At 42.3% G+C, this 21,873-nt stretch overlaps 1 protein-coding gene and 1 long non-coding RNA gene across 3 annotated transcripts in view; one reads left to right on the top strand and one right to left on the bottom strand.

Annotated features, from left to right (window-relative positions):
- Positions 1 to 21,873, top strand: part of LOC121885205 (netrin-G2) — a 69,337-nt gene that overhangs the window by 33,983 nt on the left and 13,481 nt on the right. Inside the window, exons 4-11 of the mRNA XM_042394429.1 lie at positions 1,732 to 1,904; positions 3,669 to 3,698; positions 14,380 to 14,460; positions 14,612 to 14,695; positions 15,831 to 15,983; positions 16,170 to 16,271; positions 16,462 to 16,569; positions 21,475 to 21,585. Coding sequence (XP_042250363.1) covers positions 1,732 to 1,904; positions 3,669 to 3,698; positions 14,380 to 14,460; positions 14,612 to 14,695; positions 15,831 to 15,983; positions 16,170 to 16,271; positions 16,462 to 16,569; positions 21,475 to 21,585 — 842 coding nt within the window. The remainder of the gene's footprint in view (positions 1 to 1,731; positions 1,905 to 3,668; positions 3,699 to 14,379; positions 14,461 to 14,611; positions 14,696 to 15,830; positions 15,984 to 16,169; positions 16,272 to 16,461; positions 16,570 to 21,474; positions 21,586 to 21,873) is intronic.
- LOC121885207 overlaps positions 1 to 21,873 on the bottom strand; it is a 56,946-nt gene that overhangs the window by 16,579 nt on the left and 18,494 nt on the right. The gene's annotated exons all lie outside the window — the stretch shown is intronic.

Consider the following 21,873-nt stretch of genomic DNA (forward strand, 5'->3'; position numbering starts at 1 on the left):
CAGCCCCACCTCCACTGTGATGTTGGCATTTAAAATCATACACACACACATACACACATGCTTGTGTGTGCTTGTGTGGATGAAACACTGATTTGATGATACACATATTATACACAGAATAACAATGTTCAATATAATTGTTATGTTAAAAATTGACCTCTTGTCAATAAATTCATTACTACTTCCGACTTCCAAAGGATAATGGAGACAAACAAACAAACGACGGAGAGATAAAGTATATATCTAGATGTTAGATATTTGGCTCACTGCTGCTTTGAAACCAGGTTTCCACAGAACTTCTTCCCTAACTCACTCGCCAACTCCCTTAGCTCTCTCTCCCTCGGTCTCTGCCAACTTACTTCCAAGTAATATGCAAAAGGATGCTATTTTAATTTCATTTATTGCCATAGGTGTCTTCATTATTAATCTTACATTATAATAGCCACTAATGCCACAACACCACAAATCAGACTACAAAAGGAGAAAACACTTTCCTAAAGATGTATGTGTGTGTTTAATGATATGAATTAGCATTCACAGTGGTGCGAAAAGCAGACGACCAAATCTTTTTTATTTCTTTGATGTCAAGCGAACAACTTTTTGGTTCCCCGGAGGCACTGAAAAGATGGTGTGATGTATAAATCTAGTCTGGATGTGTCGACCTGTCAGTCAAACGCACAAAGAGACTGACTGCTCTGTTAATGTAGAGTTAACTTTTTAAGTTGCTCTTGACTTTTGGGAAATTAAGGGAGTTTAACGGCGGAGAACATGCAAAAGTGGCCGGGTATGACCACGAGCTTTACTGCAACGTTAAAGCAACTTCTTGTCACCTTAATAAAAAATTCCCATCACTCCACACACACACACACACACACACACACACACACACACACACACACACACACACACACACACACACACACACACAACAGCTACTGCGTTCAGTAGTTCATTTGGATGCTCAGTCACCTTATGTTATTGTCTTAACAACAGCTTTTAATTTGGTGTACAGGGGATATGTAATAATAACCAAAATAAAGGTGTAGGCATCAGCCGCAACAGTAATTATTGTATTATTAATAATTACAACAATCTGTTAGTATATAATTACTAATTTGTTACGGAGGGGCACTTCAACTAAAGCTGGCAAAGGTGCAGCGACTCAAACCACTTAAGCAACGTTGTTTTAACATTTTACTGATGCATGCAGGTGTGTGTACACCCATAAAACCACAAATATACTGTATCTCCACACCTACACACACACACACACACAAAGAAAGTTACTCTTAAAGTGAAGGTATAACAGTTTATATAAAATACACATTTTGTAAGACCGTAATTCCATACTTTAGCTTTATAATAATACATTTTATGTATACAGGCGCCTTAAAGGGAATTCAAATGCGCTTTACAGAGACAAACAATAGGGCAAAAAGAAGTTGCACACAACAATAACAACAACAACAGAGCAGCAGGAAAGACACAGTACAAGAAAAAGAAGATTTCCTTGGTGTAAAAATGCTTATTTAATATCTAGCATCATTAACACCACACTCACAACCAGTGTGTGATTACAACTTTCACCTGCTGCTGCCTTATGTGGAGTCAGTGGGGCACACTCGCTCTCCTTCACACACACACACACACACACGCACACACACACACACAGCGTACATCTCCTCTCATCTGTGTCGTCTGCCTTTTTATTCCCTCTTTTTTTTTTTAAAGGTGCAAGTGTAACCTCCATGCCTCCCAGTGCCTGCTGCAGGATGGGAACCTCCAGTGCCAGTGTGAACACAACACCACGGGACAGGACTGCCAGCGCTGCAGGAAGGGCTTCAAAGCCAAGTCCTGGAAGGCTGGTTCCTACCTGCCAACACCCAATGGAACCCCTAACACCTGTACGTACCCAAAAACACATTGATGTGTTCCTACTGCGTTTATTATCAGTCTGACTCACACAGTTAGAGACAATACTGCTGACTCCTGAATATGTTGCGATACAGAACTACAGGGTCAGGGATGGGCCTAGAGTGGTACTAGCTTATATAAACTTTTATATTTTTCTCTGTTTTATATTATAAACTGAATATCTTTAGGTTTTGGACTGTTGGTCGGACAAAACAAGATATTTGAAGGGATTACTTTTGAGTATTTTTTAGGAAAATCCTGCATAGTATACCTTTAAGATGCTTTCCTCTGTGTTTTAACTTTTCTTGGTATTATCAATACAAAAAGGTCCCTGCTTAGAAAAACAGTTGGGTTTAAGATACTTAATTTTATAAGCTTAGTCCAACTACTTTTATGTCACCTTAGCGCCCTTTTAATTGTAACTGCTGGTAGCTTAGCCCCAGTAATGTTATGTTAGCATTGTGTCCAGTCCACTTGCGTCCAGAGTCATGTTAGCTGATATTCACAAACTAGAGAGCTACAAATGGGAACAGATGATACTTTAAGACATCCACAGTTTTGCTGTGCCACATCCACGTCCACCCGTAATAAACTCTAGTGGAGATTCCTCTAAGCAAACTCTTTCTTATTCTACTCTTGTTGTCACCGCCTTGACCCCAAATTCTCTTCTGGTATCAGTACAATTCATTTCAACCTTCCTAATCACGGATGATGAATCCTGACTTTTCTTCTTTCAAAATGAATCTCCACGCGGTTATTTTACAATTACATTCTCCACGGCATTCTTTATTGATGAACGTATAGGTTTGTTCATCATTCTGAGGTCCTGAATGACAAGCAGGATCAAGGTTATCGGGTTGAAAAGAAAGTAAAAGTTGAGAGAAGACGACGGAGCGACTGAGCTCTCTGAGTTGTCGTCACCTCGGTGGCAGTGCGGAGAGCAGATCAGAGCCGTGTAACGACGGGGGGGGAGCGCGTGGGGGGAAATCCTCTTGGAGAGAGTGTAGCCAGCTACAGTAGCTAGCTATGATAAAATAATAATCTAGGGCAGCTCCTCCCTACTTTTCTCCTTTCAAACAAACAGAGACACACACACAGCGAAACACACACACACACACACACACCTGTACCTGCACACGCACTGCAGAGAACGGCCCTATTGTCAGCTCTTTTTTATCATGCTGTTGTTTCCAGCCCAGTTCTAATGGTACTGACACACACCTTCAGATCCCATCACAAGCCTTTTACAGCTCCTGAAGCCCATTAGTGGAATTTAAAAATTAAAAAGTTTGCAACTTGCTTGGTTGAAATACAACACAAAATGGCCATGGCTCAGGAAACAGTTCTCTACAGATTGTATTATGCATGCCAAGCTAAGCTAACTATAAATACGATCTGGGAAAATATGCAAGAAAGGCAAAAAGTTTGGATTCAAGGGGTAGTGCTCTCTCTTAAAACATACATATATGATGAGAACCTCTGACTGTGAGGGTTAGCAGAAGTGTAACAGGTTGAATTGGGGAAATGGAAGGGAGAAGGGCGGGCGGGGGTGGGGGGGAGGTGGGTGCAGACCCAGTAATTACTCCGGGACAATGAGAGGTGGTCTATAATAAGCCCTTACTTTGCAGAACAGCTCTTAAGCTCTCTCTCTCCCACCTGAGTCTGATGAATGAGGCAGAGTCGAGTCTTTAGGCAAATTGAATGCATAAATAAACAAGTTCTCATCTCCTCTTCCTTCTCTTATTCTCTTTCAGGTACAATTGCTGGTTCCCCCTCCGGTTCTAGTAAGTAATAATGCAAAACAAAGCAGAAGAGATGGTATTCCTCCCTCTCTCTCTATCTCTTTCTCTCTTCCTGTCTTGTCTCTCCCCCTTTTCATTGCATTGTTTTTTCCAAATTTAAGTTTTTAACCCCACACCTTGCCTTCTGTATGTCTCCTAAACTCCCCCTCTCTCCTGTGATGTTCAGCTGGCTCTCTAGTCAGTCATTTCTCTTTTTCCCTGCGTCTCCTCTCTCGGCGCTGCAGCTCGGGCCCTGTGTGCTTCATTATTAATAGGCCTCTCTGTCGCCATGTCCTTTCATCACAGCACATCACACTAACCTGCACAGGAGGAATTCTTCCACAGTTCTGCTGTTCTTATTTAGACTAAAGACGGTGCTGGTGGATTGAAGAAAGGGAGGGATGAGAGAGGACTGAGAATAGGTGGTGGATGGAGCAGCAAAGGGATCTCTGAGAGAAGAGAGAAAGGAGACAGAAAGAGAGAGAAATGGGAGAGAAGGATGTGGGCATATGTTAGTGTGTTGTAATGCAGTGTGATTCCGGGTGAAGAGCTCGGGGAGGCAGGAATAAAAGGGAATTTGATTAGGGATTCTCTCTGTGGAGAGGCTCTCAGCCTCCGAGCTGTTAGACAGAAACGATCGGCAAAGTGGCAACATCAACCCTGACAGCACTGGGCTTTTCTCCACATGGCCCAACAGTAAAAGGCTGTTGCATGGATAGACTGAGCAATTGGACTGCACTGCAGAAGTCTGCTGTGTGTTTTTTTTTTTTTTAAAGGTCTCCTCTCATAATTAGATACAATTGTGTGGTTATTTGGAAAAATAATGGGTATGTTTTATCAAAGAAAAGAGCAACGCTTGCTAATGGGCTGATGATGAGATTAGTGGTTCAGTTCTCCCACAGATTCAGTTTCTATTTGTTAATGAACACTTGTACCTGTTCTGTTGAATCACCACAACGTCAGCCTCATCTAACACATTTACTGCGCCCGAAACAGACGATGAAGTCGAGGGTGAAACTGAAGGTGAAGATGAGGATGAAAGAGAGGGTGAGACTGAAGGTGAAGCTGAAGCCGGAGGTGGAACGCAGGGTGAACCTGAAGGTGACACAACCGTCTCAGAGGCCCACGAGACCTTTGGAGCCCCTCGGGAAGGTGCGGACGAGTAGATTAGCCATAGCTAGAGGAAGTACTGTACATTTCAGAGGGTGATATTGTACTTTTATACTCCACTACATTTATTTGACATCTCCTATTTTGGAGATTAAGGTTTTACATTCTGCACGCGCTGCAGATATCTCCATATCACCGAGTAATTTTATTCTATTTAGTCCTCAAAGTCTTATTTCCTTAAAACTTTTCTAAAAAATTTAGTTAAAGTGAAACAGCCTGCCATTGCAGTGACATGATTTCAACTGGTTTCATGAATTATCTAGAGTAGGGTGTCATTTTCCCTCATTCTGTCTTCCCTCAAGATTCTCACATATTATATCTTGAGAATTTCTTAAACTTGTTTTTTTATTCAATAGGAAACAGGATGGCACTCGATAGGAAACTGACACTTATTATTCAAGAAAACGAAGACTTTCAGGACTAATTAAGAGTTACTTAGAAAGAAAAAAATGTGATACCATCATAAAGATTTTAAACTGGCTCCACCTTGACCAGTTAACAGTAAATTATGCATACAGGTGATAATAATCCAATAATATAATCATATAACATTAAAACACTATCAAAGGAGCCGTTCTGCATAATGAGCACTTTCACTTTTGATAGTTAAGTACAATTTGGCGATAATACTTTTGCTAAAGTTTTGAATGCATGACTTTTACTTGTACTGGAGTATTTGTACAGTGTTACTTTTAATATTTGTACAGTCTTACTTGGGAAGAAGATCTGAAAACTTCTTCTATAACTTGCTGTAGCTGATGAGATGACACAGTAGCAGTGTAGTGTAGACTTAGCTGTGATAAAGTGGATGTGTGTGCTTGCGTGCCTGCGGTTGTCCTCATAGATGCTGACTAGCTGTGTGTTTCTACATCTTACATAATCATCCTGTAACTTACTGGAGGTTCCTAAAATGAACATTGTCTGTTTTCCTCGGCCGTATAGATCTCTGACGTTAATGTCAGACGTGGGTTGTCCCGTCTTGAGAGTGCGGCTGTCAAACTATATGGACGTTCAGACTTTATTTGTTCTGACTGACTGATTTTCAGCAACCCAGGGCGGATGCGAATAGATCCTGTCAGCCACTTGAATGTACAGTAAAGTAGTCCTCAAACCCCGGTTAATGCTCATGCTAAATTTAAACCTGCCATCTTGGTAGGCAGCGGACCTCTCATGTTCCACCAGAAAAGCACTTAAGACGTGGGAGGAGCCGGGATTTCGGCACCGCTGTGAGGTCGTCGGACGTCTTTTTTTTTTTTTTGTCTTAAGGAAATCCATTAAGAGCGTTTGTTGAAGAGCTCAGCACTTTTGTTGTTTGGCTGACATCAGTAGAGAACTCAATGAATTCACTGATTAGTTGTGAGTTAGAAGAGGCTGACAGAAGCTTTATCGTTGTATAAACAGAAGCTACAGTCCTTTGTGAGGCTTTCAAAGCACGCGAAGAAGGACTCAAACATCTCAGAACATCACATACGCACTTTTTGCTTACATTTAAAATCATAACGTAATCATTTTAATTATATCCTACATCCATATTTAAAAGTTTTATTCAGATATAAGCTGCCATTTGTCTTAAATTACGATTGCAGTTCTATTCAGTTGCACTTCTGGGACACCAGAAAAGAAGATTACACTATTGTAGAGTCGTATGCCTGACTTACTTTATCTCCGGTTTAGAGGAGTGTATTTGGCTTGAACCTGACCCTGATGTGAGCAAACCCTTGTTATCTGTGTGCGTGTGTGTGTGTGTATGCGCGCACGTGTGTGTGTATGTGTAGATTTATGGCGAGCGTATGGTGCTGTTCAGTGAAACCCATAAATCATCTTCATCCTCTCTTTTTCCGCCCGGGGATCTGAGGTCTTAGGTTCCATTCTCACACAGCGTCTGCCGCTGCTGTTTGTACATGCACGACTAACACACACACACACACACTAATACACACTTACACACAGTTTTATTGCATCATGTGGCTAAAGGTCCTGTGACATTAATAACTAGATCACATTACATTACTTATCTTGAATAATATAACCTGTAATCTCAGTTATCGTCTCTGACTCAACTGCATTTAAAGAGGCCTACATAGCACGTATGTTATGTTACAATATTAGAAATAGCAGCATGTGCACACATTAGTGTTACTGTGAAGCTAAATATGCAGCCTGGGATTTTATTTTAATTTTTATCCACATAAAAGTTGCTTATATAAATCATATTTTCAGTGCTATTATCTTTTTCAGGAATTGGAAAAATGCAAATTCCATCTTTCGTTGTGGGATTTTAAGCAAAGATGAGTCTTTGAAGTAGCAGATGTAGCTTTATAAACGTTACAGCAGACTTATGGGTTGGACAGTATGTCATAGTAGTTGCACCCTTTGTCATGTCTCCGCTGCCCCAGTTAAGTCACTGAGCATGCTCAGATGAGGATTAGCGACCTATTGGCAGGAGAGTCTGATCCATGGAGCTCGCAGCCCATTGGTCAGCTGGACAGATGGGCGTTTGGTGAGAGGAAAGAGGGGGGTGGGGGGGGGAGGGGAGGTCAGAGAAACCAAATCCTAAAACCTAGTCAGACATCTACCTATCCAACCACCATGACCCCACATGACCCTATTTCATCTTTTCATCCAAAAATCAGATCCCAGGGTGTCCCAAAGAGTCTGCATACAGTACAAGCAGACACACACACACACACACACACAGTCACATACTTAAACACACACGCAGACAGATGATTGTACACACTGAGGATGTGCTACACTAAAGCAACCAGTCGACCGACCACAATCCTATCCGTACACCACCCTAATTTCGCTCCTGTCTACTGAAACTGTTGGATTTTTTTTTTATAAAAACTGAACTAAGCCTTAGACTGAGAGAGATTGAATCATGTCTGGAAAATCATGTGACATATTAATAACATCCAAGCTGTCACTCAGTACTCCGCCATTAGGTGTTCTGGCAAATGTTAACTGGTCCTGAATCACAATGTCTTCATTAGCGTGGGGCTCAATCAACGTCTAGCACTCTGGTAATAAACGATGAGAATGCTAAGACTGACAGGTGACATTAAACATTATTGTTATCATTTCTCAGGCCATATTAATACAAGTGACAAATGATCTCATTATATGCAAATGCATTGGTGTGGAAGGCACCTAAAAATGTGTCCAAGTGGGGGAAAGCACATGAACCTACACGGTATGCTAGCTTAAGTATGTATGTGTGTGTCTGTGTGTGTGTGTGAGTGAGACTGAGAGTGTGTGTGTCATGGGACAGTTAGTCCATTTGTACAGACAGATAGGCACATGTCAGAGGATTATGTAATGAATCAGCTTAGATTGTTGATGCACTCTGTGAATGAGTGATGGCGCTGTTGTATGGCTTTAAAATTTAACTTTCTTTTTTCAAACCTTTTACTTTTACACATATAGAGTCCACTGCCTTCATCGACTCTGTTTCTGGAGTCGGACACTCGCAATCCAACTTTATAAACCCTCATCATTCTCATGGAAGTGAAGGTAGGCACATGCAAACCAGATAGGTTGAGACAAATTTAATTTAGTTGTGATCGCAGTGTGAATATACTAGAATAGAGAGCTACACGACTAGTGCATAGCAATGAGTTGGTTAAAAATGATGTAAAATCCTGCTTTTATTGATGATGTAGAGCTTACACACCCCATGGACCCCGAATCCCCTGCTAGCCTGAGATTAAAGCCTGTCAGATTCTGCTTTCTCCTTCTCTGCTTTCCGGCTATCTAGTTTAACAATTAAAAAAAAAACTTTACTATGCAGGTAGACAACCCACTGTCCTCAAGGGAAGATTATTGTTTGAACCTAAATTCACACTGTAGTCTTTTGGATGTGAACAGGTTTTATGACTCACTTTTTTTTTGCCAGGAAACCGTTGACTGCTGTCTGTGGTGTTTTACGAGGCAGCTTTGATGTACTTTTACTTGGCCTTGTTCATGTGTTTTTGGTAACAATTGTGCATCAGTGATTTTTTTAAAAAATGAGATGGATAGTCACTCTTTGCAGTCGACTACTCACTGACGAGAAAATGTAAATGAGTAATTCTGGTTAATTTCTTGAATTAAAATGCTAAAAAGTGTCTGTAGAACATACACGTTTCCTAATGTTGTATTAATTACACAACACACTGTAATGTGCAGCAAATGAAAAACCTCACAAAGAACAATACTGCAGCCAAAAGGCTGAATGTCTAGCATTACAATTTTGTTATTTGCTCTCATTAACTAACCGCTGAATGGAAATGTGACTACCAAACCATTTTAGATTCACATTAGTGGGATGATTAGCCAGTAGCTACCTCAGAACAGTTTAAACAGGGGGAATAATACCAGAGGTTTTGTGTATTCACATCATGTAGTGTGTTGTACAACTATACAGTGCTATATTTATGGATCAGTAATTGATTCACTGTTGTTAAAGGTGAGAGGTGAGGAAGGATTTCCATAATTCTTGTGTTCATTTCATATCTCAGATTTAGAAATGTCAAAGATAAATGTGTGGAAACACATATGCGCACATCCATACACAACGTCGCATGTGTAAAACAGAGTAATACACTGACAAAAACTGTGTGATTTCATTATACAACCATATTAACAATAGTCACACCTTTAACAGTCGCTGTGTTTTGCAGGGGGAAAAAAAACACCATTTTCCAGCACTGAAAGGGTTGTGGAACAGCTTTTGAGTTTAGCCTGTCTCAGCAGTGTGAAATCACACTTTCATTGTGTGTTCTCACTTTTGTGTGTGTAGGAATGTTCGTGCTTATGCGCGTATATGTGGACATTTGAAGAAAAAAAAGGAAAACTAGGCTTTCTCTGGATAAACAATCTGAGGCAGCATCTCTTATGCTAATGTCTTAGCCTGCTCGTTCCTCATTACATTTACACTCTCTGTCCTCATGCTACTGATGCAACAGACACCAGAGCTCCACCGGCAGAAACCAGAGTTACACAGAGCTCAGACTCGCTAACAGACAATATGTTACCCACCAGCCCTTTGTCGGTACCCACGGGAGAATCTGACACACTTCCAGACACAACAGAGATTCTCCCTTCTTCCATATCCTCCTCTCCATCAGAGGAGCACAGACTTTCCTTGACACCAGAGGAGCCGGAGGAGCTCACACCTTCAAAATCAATCCCCGAACACTCACATCAGTCTCACCCAGTCCCAAAGGAGTCTGCACATCATTTGGTTGTTGATCATCATCATCATCACCCCCCTCCAATCACAGAGGAGTCCGTCTTCCATCAAGTTCATCATCATTCAAAGCATAGTGAGGGAGGAGGTAAGCCACACCCGTAGCTCTAGATGACAGTAGATATAGAGTAGAGTCAAGCCCCCCCCCTAGAAAATAGAATAACCTAATTTAGCAACAGGAGATCATTTTCATTTCCAGCCAGCGTGATGGTTTTTATGGTGTAGAACCCTTCTGAAATGGACAATTTTCAGGAGGTTGAAGTCACTAACGTGCTCTTATACACAAGCCATCATAATTTTATGCTGCTCAGCATCGTATCGCATGTCAGAGAGGCTTATTCAATTTAGATAGTGACACTGAAATCTAGTTAATGTGAGTGAGTGAGTGAGTGAGTGAGTGAATGAATGAGTGAGTGAGTTGACATTGTTTTTGCATCATTCAGAGACATTGAGAGGATTGTGGAGGATCAGAAGATATGAAGAGATAACAGGAGAGAGACTGAATCAGACCTAAGCCCAAAAACAACCCGACATTAACATCGACTTACTGCAGCAGATTACAAAATCCTATGTCGTTGGGGGGGTAGGGGAGTCGTGAAGTGTCATGATATAGATAAAAAAAAAAATCACATGTTCTTTGAGGTCATTTTCTGATGGTTTTGGATCAGTGTCAGCCTGCCAATGAGAGAGCAGATGAGGAGCTCCATCACTGTCATGGTGTTTTACAAAGCCCAACAGACTCTCACTCACACCCTTCTTTCAGTCAGCGTAGAGCAAGCGGGAACCCCGAATGCTCTGGCTGCCAGCGTCTGATGTCAGACACTTTGGGCTGAGCTGATTGAGATTAATGCCAAGAATGGTTCGAATCACTCCTACCCCCAAGGCAGCATGGGTTACTGAGATTAAATGCATGTATGCTCACTGCTGTGCTACATCAGCCTTTGAAACAACCGTGATCTAGAATCCTGCTTTTCCCGCAAGAGAGTTTTTTTCAGCCAGCATGTGTATGCACATGTGTGTGTGACAGATGTGTGAGGGAGCGGGTCTAGTGGGGCCAGAGTCGGACATGAGTAGAGGTAGGCATGGGTTACTTTGATGAGATGTAATGATGGCATGATGCCAGTTGTGTGAAATGGTCCAGGGTGCTGTGAGAACAGCTGCTGGCGTCCTGTCTCATTGGAGCCCCGGGGAGGGGGGGTGGGGGGAGGGAGGAAGGGGAGCGAGTGGGCGGGAGATAGCCTGAAGGGGGATGCTCTGCAGGGGAGCAGGATGCTTGCAGGATGCCCCTCTCTGATGAAGAACAACTGGAGATGTACATCGCCTGTGCAAAAACACCTCAAGGGGAAACACAGATGGAGGCATGCAGCACCGTATTCTCTAGAGGTCTAGTAATCATTAGTCCCTCAATGACGTGCACGGTGTGGTCGCTTCCTCTGATTGGTTTTCCGTATTTTTAGTCGTAATCATGTCTGTGAAGAGGATTGTGGTGTTTTGATTTATTGAATTATGGCTGTGTTGCAGCAAATGGAAAAAAAAAAAGAAAAAAGGTAGACGGGAAGAGGAGGCTTGATACACAAACTGAACTAGTTTCACATCTCTCTTCTTTCACTTGTGCTCACTGTAGCCCTAAAAACTTGATGCAAAGGATCCTGGGAATGGCATAAAGCCCTCTGGGAAAGTGGAACATACAAAGAAAAAGGGAAAGAAAGGGAAAAAGTTGAGCAAGAGACAATTAAAAATGCAGTTAAAGTGGGATGTGTGTGCTCGCTTTGTCTCTAGAAGATATATTGAATTGAGAGGCTATGTGTGAGTGTAGAGACAGTAAATCTCAACATAAAGAAGCACACCCATGAGGAGATATTAATGTAATACAATACAGTATATAGCATCCTATGAATATTCATATTCTGCATAAATACAGTAAAAAAATAAGAGCAGAGATAATCCTCTTTCTCTATTATGGGAGGGAACAAAGAAACAAGCACAAGTAGCAGTCAGATTTTATGACATTCAGATAAAAGGAAGTGCATGTCATTTCTTCTTTCTCTTCACACCCAGGGTGAAAGTGTAGTGATGAAGGAGTTTCTCAAGCCTCCCTTGACTCTCACAGCTTTTTCCCAAGCCCAGGGCGAAGGTCCCTGATGGGGCAATCCACTATCTGACAGAGAGAGAAGAGGAAAGGAAAACAAGGTCTCGGAGGAAGACGGGAAGGGAAAGAAGGCAGATGATATCAGTAATCTTTACGTGCTGCAGTATCAACCTAATTATAAAGTTCTTAATGTTTAGGTTGCAGTGGAAAGTATAAAACTCCACAAGATGTCTTCTCTTGTTATGTTGATCATAATTGTCGTGTGTCAGTCTCTCATAAATCACACACAAAACAAACTCATCTGAGCATAGAGAGAAAAGGGGGGAGGAGGAGGAGGAAAAAGAAAGACTAACTGAAAAGCCATGTATCTCTTTTAAATGTAACAGTGGTAATGTTCTTATAGATATACTGTAGTTTATTTGCAGTAATGAAGTTGGTGGAGTTAAACTTGACAGCTCACAGTGAAACCTAACAAATTAAAACAGCAGAAATGTATCAAACTTTGTCTCTTCAGTGACATCATAGTCTGTCGTCAACATAAGCTGTCGAGCTAAATCATAATTTTGGCACAAACAGTAGCATCTCATTTTTATCTGAGACAATGACTGAAACTGGGGCCAAGAAAGGAAAAACAGGCAGTTTAGACTGCTTATTTATGGTTTAGGTTGCTGAGAAAAGAGCATAGAAAACGTACGTCATCAGATGTTATGTCAATGGCGATTGTGGTGTGTCAGTCTCCCACCATACTGAGAAACACATACATGAGACTCATGGCCACAAAACGTCATCTGAGCACAGGGAGGAGAGAAAAGCTGAAATGAAAGGTATCTCTTTTGCATGTACTGTGGCTAACTGTAGTGCTGGCAATATGCAGTAGCTAAACTTTCACAGCGAGTTTAACTTCCAGCGAAAAATGGCCCCTTGAAAACTAAAGACTGGAAAAGCAGACATTTATCTACATTTCTGCTCCTTATGTTAATTAAGATGTTGCTGTGTCTGAGGAACACAGACAAAATAACGGTCATAAAACAACAACCCCACACGAGCACAGGAAGAAAGGAGGAGGAGGACGAAAAAGAAAGAAACACTTAAGAGACAGGTATCTCTTTTATGTGTAGTGGTGGAGAGATAGAAAATCTGTTTCAGTAGATGTAAATGTACTGTATATACTGTAGTTTACTTGTGCAGAGGTATAGTAGACCAAAGTTAAACTTGGCAACATACAGCAAAACATTGTCCTCTAAAAAACTGCAAACAGCAGACATATATTGAAATTCTTGCTTGTTATTTCAGTCTCCCACAAGTCTGAAGAGCACGTATACGTACATGAGCCTCATGGCTACAAAACAACCTCATTTGAGTACGGAGAGGAAAGGGAGGAGAAAAGTAAAGGTATCTCTTAATATGTACTAGAGGCAATGCTCTCATAAGCCCCGTTCACACATGCAGTCTATCCCTGAAACATGCAGGAACATTTCCTGCATGGGGTCATGTGTGCATGGGAGCAGGGATCGATATTCAGAGAAATCTGTACCGCCAATTTCCCACCTCAAGATCTAGTAACATTTCCGGTACGGTTGTGTTGTGAACGGAAGCAGTAACATTGCAGGGTCAAGCACGCAAAGGGTTACATCCATCTGACGAAACATGCTTTCACGTTGACCGAGCGAACCAATCACAAGACTCCACTGATGACGTAATTTGACAACTAACTAGCAATACAAGTTCTTTTTTCAACAATGGCTGGAAACTGGACAAGTCTAGAGACGTCTTCCGCCGCGTACACTTACATCGGGCCTTGCTCCATCTTCTTCTTCTTCTTTTGAGTTTTATGGTGGTTAGCATCCATAAGTATTGCGTGACCGCCATCTGCTGGACTGTCCCTCGCCCCATCTATTCGGGCACTGCCATGGCAAGTGTGAAACCCATGACGGAAATGCTCCTGAATGTAGCTGCATGTGCAAATAGTGAAAATGCTCCAATCAGTGCTTGAAAGGTTATCCCAGTAATTTAGCAGGAACTATGTGTGGAAGAGGCTATAGATTTATATAATATAGTTTGCTTGTGCTGTAGGAAATATGCAGTAGATAATCTTTCCTCACAAGCTTGGCAACTTAGTGTAAAATGGGCCCCTGAAAACTGGAAAACCTACATTTTTGCTTGTTATTATTAATAATAATTGTGTGTGTCAGTCTCTCACAAGTCTGAGGAACACGTACATGAGACTCATGGCCACACACAGGAGGAAAAAGAAAGAGAAGCTGAGATGAAAGGTAACTGTTTTATATGTACTGCAGCTGTAGTTAACCTGTAGTGGTGGATAAACTTTCACCATGGGGTCAATCATGCCCCTAAAAAGTAGGAAAAAGCAGAAATGTGGCTAATGTTTTGCTTGTTATTTAAATGACAATTGTGGTGTTTCAGTCTCCCACATTTCTGAGGGACATGGACATGAGACTCATGGCCACAAAACACCAACCTCATCTCACCACGAGGAGGAAAGGAAAGGTATCTCTTTTACATGTAATGGTGGCAATATCTTTGTATGCTTACATGCTGTAGTTTACTTGTTGTGCAGGAAATATGCAGTATATGCAAACTTTTATTGCAAGTTAAATCTGGATGCTCACAGTGAAAACTGGGACTGGGAAAATGAAAATAGCAGACACGTACTTAAATGTATCTCTTCAGTGACATGATAGCCCGTCAGTCAACTTAAGCTATGGAGTTTAATCGTAATTTTGGTACCAACAGTAGTGTCATATTTTTATCTGAGACTATCACTGAAGCTAAAGGACAAGAAATGAAGTGAAAGAGGGCTACGCTATTTGTTGTTTAGGTTGCTAAGGAAAGAGCGTATACAATTTTCCTCGTGAGGTGTTTTTGCTTGTTATGTCAAGAACGATTGTGATGTGTCAGTCCCACACAAGTATGAGGAACACGTACATGTAGCCTATATGAGACTCATGGCCACAAAACAACCACCTCATCTGAGCACGAGGTGAAGGAGAATGCAATGAAGGCTGAAAAGAAAAATATCTGTTTTATATGAAGCAGTAGCAATGTTCTGTGGATTTATATATTGTAGTTTACTTGTGGCACGGTAAATATGCAGTAGATAACTTTTACAAGTTAAACTTGGCAGCTCTCAGAGTAAAATGAACCTCTTTTTTAATCTCAGATGAAACTAAAGGCCTAAGGAAAGGGAAAGAAGGGATGCAGTGAAAGAAAAACAAATGGACATGTTGTTTATTCAATATTTAAATTCCTGAGAAAAAAGACATCAATTTTTCATCAAGATGTTATTTCTTGTTATTTCACTGGCGATTGCGCTGTGTCAGTCTCCCACAAGTCTGAAGGACATGTACATGAGACTCATGACCACAAAACAACAACTTTATCTGAGCACAGAAACAACAGGGAGGAGGAAAAAGAAAACTCAGGTACTTCTTATATATGTACGGTGACAGGTATCTACTACCAGTATATAAAAATGTATATGTTGTAGTCAACTTGTGCCAATATGCCACAGATCACTAGCAAAGCTTGCCAATTCACAGCAAAAAATAGTCCCTTCAAAAGTTTAAATAGCAAAAATGTACCTACATTTTAACTTATGTTAATGATAATTGTGATGTGTCAGTCTCCCACAAGTCTGAAGGACATGGACATGTGCTCGAGACTCATGGCCACAAAACACCAATCTCATCTGAGCACGGACATGTAACTCATGGCCACCGAACAACATTATCTGAGCATGGGGAAGAGAGGGGGGAGGAGGAGCATGAAAGGAAAGGTATCTCTTTTATGGTAGTTTTATATACTGTGGTTTATCTGCAGTGGTGGAAATATGAAGTAGATTCATTACAATTTAAACATGGCAGCTAGCAGTGAAAAATGGGCCCCTGAAAACTAAAAACTTGAAACAGCAGAAACGTATCTAAATTTTTGCTATTTATGTTTATGACGGTTGTTGTGACAGTCCCCCACAAGTCTGAGGAACATGGACATTTGCATGAGACTCACGGCCACAAAACACCAACTTCATTTGAGCACGGACAGGAAATAAAAGCTGAAAGGAAAGGTATCTCTCTTATGGTGGCAGTGTTATTGTAGTTTTATATACTGTAGTTTACCTATAGTGGAAATACAGGAAATATGCAGTTGATTCACTACAATTTAAACATGGCAACTAGCAGTTCAAAATGGGCCCCCAAAAACTAAAAGTCTATCCAAATGTTTGTTTTTTATGCTAATGACGGCTGTTGTGACAGTCCCCCACGAGTCTGAGGGACATGGACATGTACATGAGACTCATGGCCACAGAACAACAACTTCATCTGAGCACGGGGTGGAAAGGGAGGAACATAAAGAAATGAAAGGTATCCATTTTATATATAGTGTTGGCAGCAATTTGTGGTACATTTACATACTGTAAGTTTACCTGTGGTGCAGTAAATATGCAGTAGATAATCTTTCCTCATGAGCTAAACTTGGCAACTCACAGCAACACCACCATAAATGTATCTAAATTTATTTGTTCATCAGCATAATAGCATGTCTGTAAATTAAAGCTATATAGCAAAATCTTAATTTGACATAAGCGTCAGCATTATATTTCAATTTCTGAGAATAGAAAAGAAAAACACAAAGACGTTATTGTTTAGACTGCTGAGAAAAAGAATATCGAATTGTGATGTTTAAGATTGTTTTCTTAATGATGTTATTGGTATGTCAGTCTCCCACAATTCTGAGGGACACGGACATGAGACTCATGGCCACAAAATACCAACCTCATATGACCACGGACACGAGGCTCATGGCCACAAAACATCAACCTCGTATGAGCACGGACATGAGGCTTACGGCCACAAAACACCGACCTTGCACGAGGCTCACGGCCACAATACACCAACCTCACATGAGACTCATGGCCACATAACACCAGCCTCACACGACCAGGGACATGAGACTCACGGCCACATAACACCAACCTCACACGACCAGGGACATGAGGCTCACGGCCACATAACACCAACCTCACACGACCAGGGACATGAGGCTCACGGCCACATAACACCAGCCTCGCATGACCATGGACATGAGACTCATGGCCACATAACACCAACCTCGCATGACCAAGGACATGAGACTCATGGCCACATAACACCAACCTCACACAACCAGGGACATGAGACTCACGGCCACATAACACCAGCCTCGCACGACCAGGGACATGAGACTCACGGCCACATAACACCAACCTCGCACGACCACGGACATGAGACTCATGGCCACATAGCACCAACCTCACATGAGACTCACGGCCACAAAACACCAACCTCACATGAGACTCATGGCCACATAACACCAGCCTCACACGACCAGGGACATGAGACTCACGGCCACATAACACCAGCCTCGCACAACCACGGACATGAGACTCATGGCCACATAGCACCAACCTCACATGAGACTCACGGCCACAAAACACCAACCTCACATGAGACTCATGGCCACATAACACCATCCTCACACGACCAGGGACATGAGACTCACGGCCACATAACACCAGCCTCGCACAACCACGGACATGAGACTCACGGCCACATAACACCAACCTCACATGAGACTCATGGCCACATAACACCAGCCTCACACGACCAGGGACATGAGACTCACGGCCACATAACACCAGCCTCGCACAACCACGGACATGAGACTCATGGCCACATAGCACCAACCTCACATGAGACTCACGGCCACAAAACACCAACCTCACATGAGACTCACGGCCACATAATACCAACCTCGCACGACCATGGACATGAGACTCATGGCCACAAAACACCAACCTTTCACGAGCACGGACATGACACTCACAGCCACAAAACACCAACATCACATGAGCACGGACATGAGACTCACGGCCACATAGCACCAACCTCACATGAGCATGGACATGAGGCTCACGGCCACAAAACACCAACCTCACATGAGGTTCAAGGCCACAGAACAACAAGCTCACATGAGCATGGACATGAGACTCATGGCCACATAGCACCAACCTCACATGAGACTCACGGCCACATAGCACCAACCTCACATGAGGCTCATGGCCACAATACACCAACCTCGCATGAGCACGGACATGAGACTCATGGCCACAAAACACCAACCTCACATGAGCAAGGACACAAGGCTCATGACCACAGAACACCAACCTCAAATGAGCATGGACATGAGGCTCACGGCCACAAAGCACCAACCTCACATGAGACTCATGACCACAAAACACCAACTTCACATGAGCATGGACATCAGACTCACGGCCACATAACATCAACCTCGCATGAGCATGGACATGAGGCTCATGGCCACAAAACACCAACCTCGCATGAGCACGGACATGAGACTCACGGCCACAAAACACCAACCTCACATGAGGCTCACGGCCACAATACACCAACCTCGCATGAGCACGTACATGAGGCTCATGGCCACACAACACCAACCTCACATGAGGCTCACGGCCACATAGCACCAACCTCACATGAGACTCACGGCCACACAACACCAACCTCACATGAGGCTCACGGCCACATAGCACCAACTTCACATGAGACTCACGGCCACAAAACACAAACCTCACATGAGGCTCATGGCCACACAGCACCAACCTCACATGAGCACGGACATCAGACTCACAGCCACATAACACCAACCTCACATGAGACTCACGGTTACAAAACACCTACCTCACATGAGCACGGACATCAGACTCACGGCCACATAACATCAACCTCGCCTGAGCATGGGCATGAGGCTCATGGCCACAAAACACCAACCTCGCATGAGCACGGACATGAGGCTCACGGCCACATAGCACCAACCTCACATGAGCACGGACATGAGACTCACGGCCACAAAACACCAACCTCGCATGAGCACGGACATGAGGCTCACGGCCACATAGCACCAACCTCACATGAGCACGGACATGAGACTCACGGCCACAAAACACCAACCTCACATGAGCACGGACATGAGGCTCACGGCCACAGAACACCAACCTCACATGAGCATGGACATGAGACTCACGGCCACATAACACCAACCTCTCATGAGACTCACGGCCACAAAACACCAACCTCACATGAGCACGGACATGAGACTCACGGCCACAGAACACCAACCTCACATGAGCATGGACATGAGGCTCACGGCCACAAAACACCAACCTCACATGAGCATGGACATGAGGCTCACGGCCACATAGCACCAACCTCACATGGGCATGGACATGAGACTCATGGCCACAAGACACCGACCTCGCATGAGCACGGACATGAGGCTCACGGCCACATAGCACCAACCTCACATGGGCATGGACATGAGAGTCAGGGTCAAAAAACACCAACTTCACATGACCATGGACATGAGGCTCACGGCCACAAAACACCAACCTCACATGAGACTCACGGCCACAGAACACCAACCTCACATGAGCACGGACATGAGACTCATGGCCACATAACACCAACCTCACATGGGCATGGACATGAGACTCATGGTCACAAAACACCAACCTCACATGGGCACGGAGAGGAAAGGAAAGGTATATCTTTTAGATGTATTGGTGGCAATCTTCTAGTAAAATTGACCTCATATTTTTGCTTGGTATGTCAATGACGATTGTGGTGTGTCAGTCTCCCACCATTTTGAGGTACATGAGAGTCATGGCCACAGAATAACAACCTCATCTAACCACGGTGAGAAAAAGGAAAGGTATCTATTTTAGATCTTGTAGATTTACCATAGCTGTATAGACGATATAGACTACTTGTAGTGCAATAATTAAGCAGTATATAAACTTTGAGTTAAACTTGGCTGAAAAATGGGCTTCTAAATGGAAACAAAAAAATGTATCTAAATTCATTTGATCAGTGACATGATAGTGTGCCAGTCACCATAAGCTATAAGGCTAAATCTTAGTTTGGTATACATCAACATCATATTTTTATCTGAGATAACGGAAAAGATACAAGGAAGAAAAGGAAAAGATGGGTAGACTAGAAAAGGAACATTAATTTGACACTGGGGATGCCATTGAAATACATTCAATGCTGTTTCCGTGTTTAGGATAATGTCAATATTGTAATTAGGGAATATTGTAATTGTTATTCACATTAGATCAATCGGTGGCAAATTTCAGACATGAAATGAATGAATTTTACCAATGTGCACGGCTAGCAGCTAGTTAGCATGGCTAGCATCATTAGCATAGCCGTGCCGTGCTGTGCATAGCCCATAGACTGTATCAAAATAAGGTGTAGCTGCGGTGTTTCCAGTTTAACAATGTCACCATGCTGGGCAGGTGACAGTTGTGTTTATGGTGTTTGTGTCACACAACTGACAGACTGTTAGCCTAGTATGCCAGTGTTTCCCCTATAATTGTACAGTGAGATCGAGAACCTCCACCAGGCAAAAAAAAAAAAAAAAATTAATGCAAAAAATAACATCAAATATACATTCATTCAGAAATCAATAGCGTTTGGGAGCCTCTGTGCAGTGCTGTTCCGAAACGTGAGTCAACCTCTGTGTGTTACCAAAGAAACTCTTGGTAGCGTAGCTCCTTTTAAGGAATAGGGCAATGCATAATGTGTGTACGTTGCAAGTGAGTGGTTGAGTGAGAGAGCGAGTGGCAAAATGACGTTGAATGCGAGCAGAGCAGAGGAAAAGGTTAGCAGTAAGTTGTCGGTCTGGCAGCAAATGTACAGTACAGACTACAGTGTATGGGTTCATAAATGCAGCAGCTTCTCAAGACCGCCCCCCCCAACCCTGACCCCTGCCGCCACCAGGACTAAGCACTGAACCTAGGGGAAACACTGTTTGCTGCGATGTATCGTTAATAACAACGTAGGTGTGTAAAATAGTCATGGATATCCCTAATAGTAATAACAAGTTTTAAATACCCTCATCAGTTGTCTGATAAACTAATTATAGATAGTACAAAAATATTGTGCTTTATGATACATGTAAATTATCAAATTATAAACTTTCTAAATACCCATACAGAATGCATTAAATGATGCTGTTTGTAATGATGTTTGAAATACTTAAGATTAGTCAGTCACGTTAGAATATGTGGGAATAGGATTTATGTTAGAAAAGGTTTCTTATAAATAATTAGATGTTGTTTTGTCAGTTGTTCTATCTAGTTTTGTAAAAGAGCCTGAGATTATCTGTCAATATAGATTGATTTGTGAGCTGTTGCCCCTTTGTAGTGCACAACTTCATTGAAAAACCTGAGAGGGAAAGATGGAGTTATGCAACCCACAAGTCTCATGGAAAAGAGGATGAAGACAGAGACGAGAAGGAAAAAGAGAAAAAGAAAGGTAGAAGTTGAACATACAGTGTAATAGCGCAGTGATTCATAACTGGTTTCAAGATTGGGACCCAAAATGTATCATGAAGTTTTTATATAACATGCTCCTCAGAGCTGCTTCCTTAAGGTTGATGATTGGGATCGCTTGAGCTCTCAGACATTTTTATTCCTACAGCCTTCATCATTGTCCACAGACTGCAAAGTTAGATGTCTAAATGCACTTGATGTATTTTCAAGACAAACCATGACAATCATTTTCCAGAGAATTCTTACTTTAAGTTTTCAAAACCCATTTGCT

This window comes from Thunnus maccoyii, chromosome 19 (assembly GCF_910596095.1).
Source record: "Thunnus maccoyii chromosome 19, fThuMac1.1, whole genome shotgun sequence".
NCBI lineage: Eukaryota > Metazoa > Chordata > Actinopteri > Scombriformes > Scombridae > Thunnus > Thunnus maccoyii.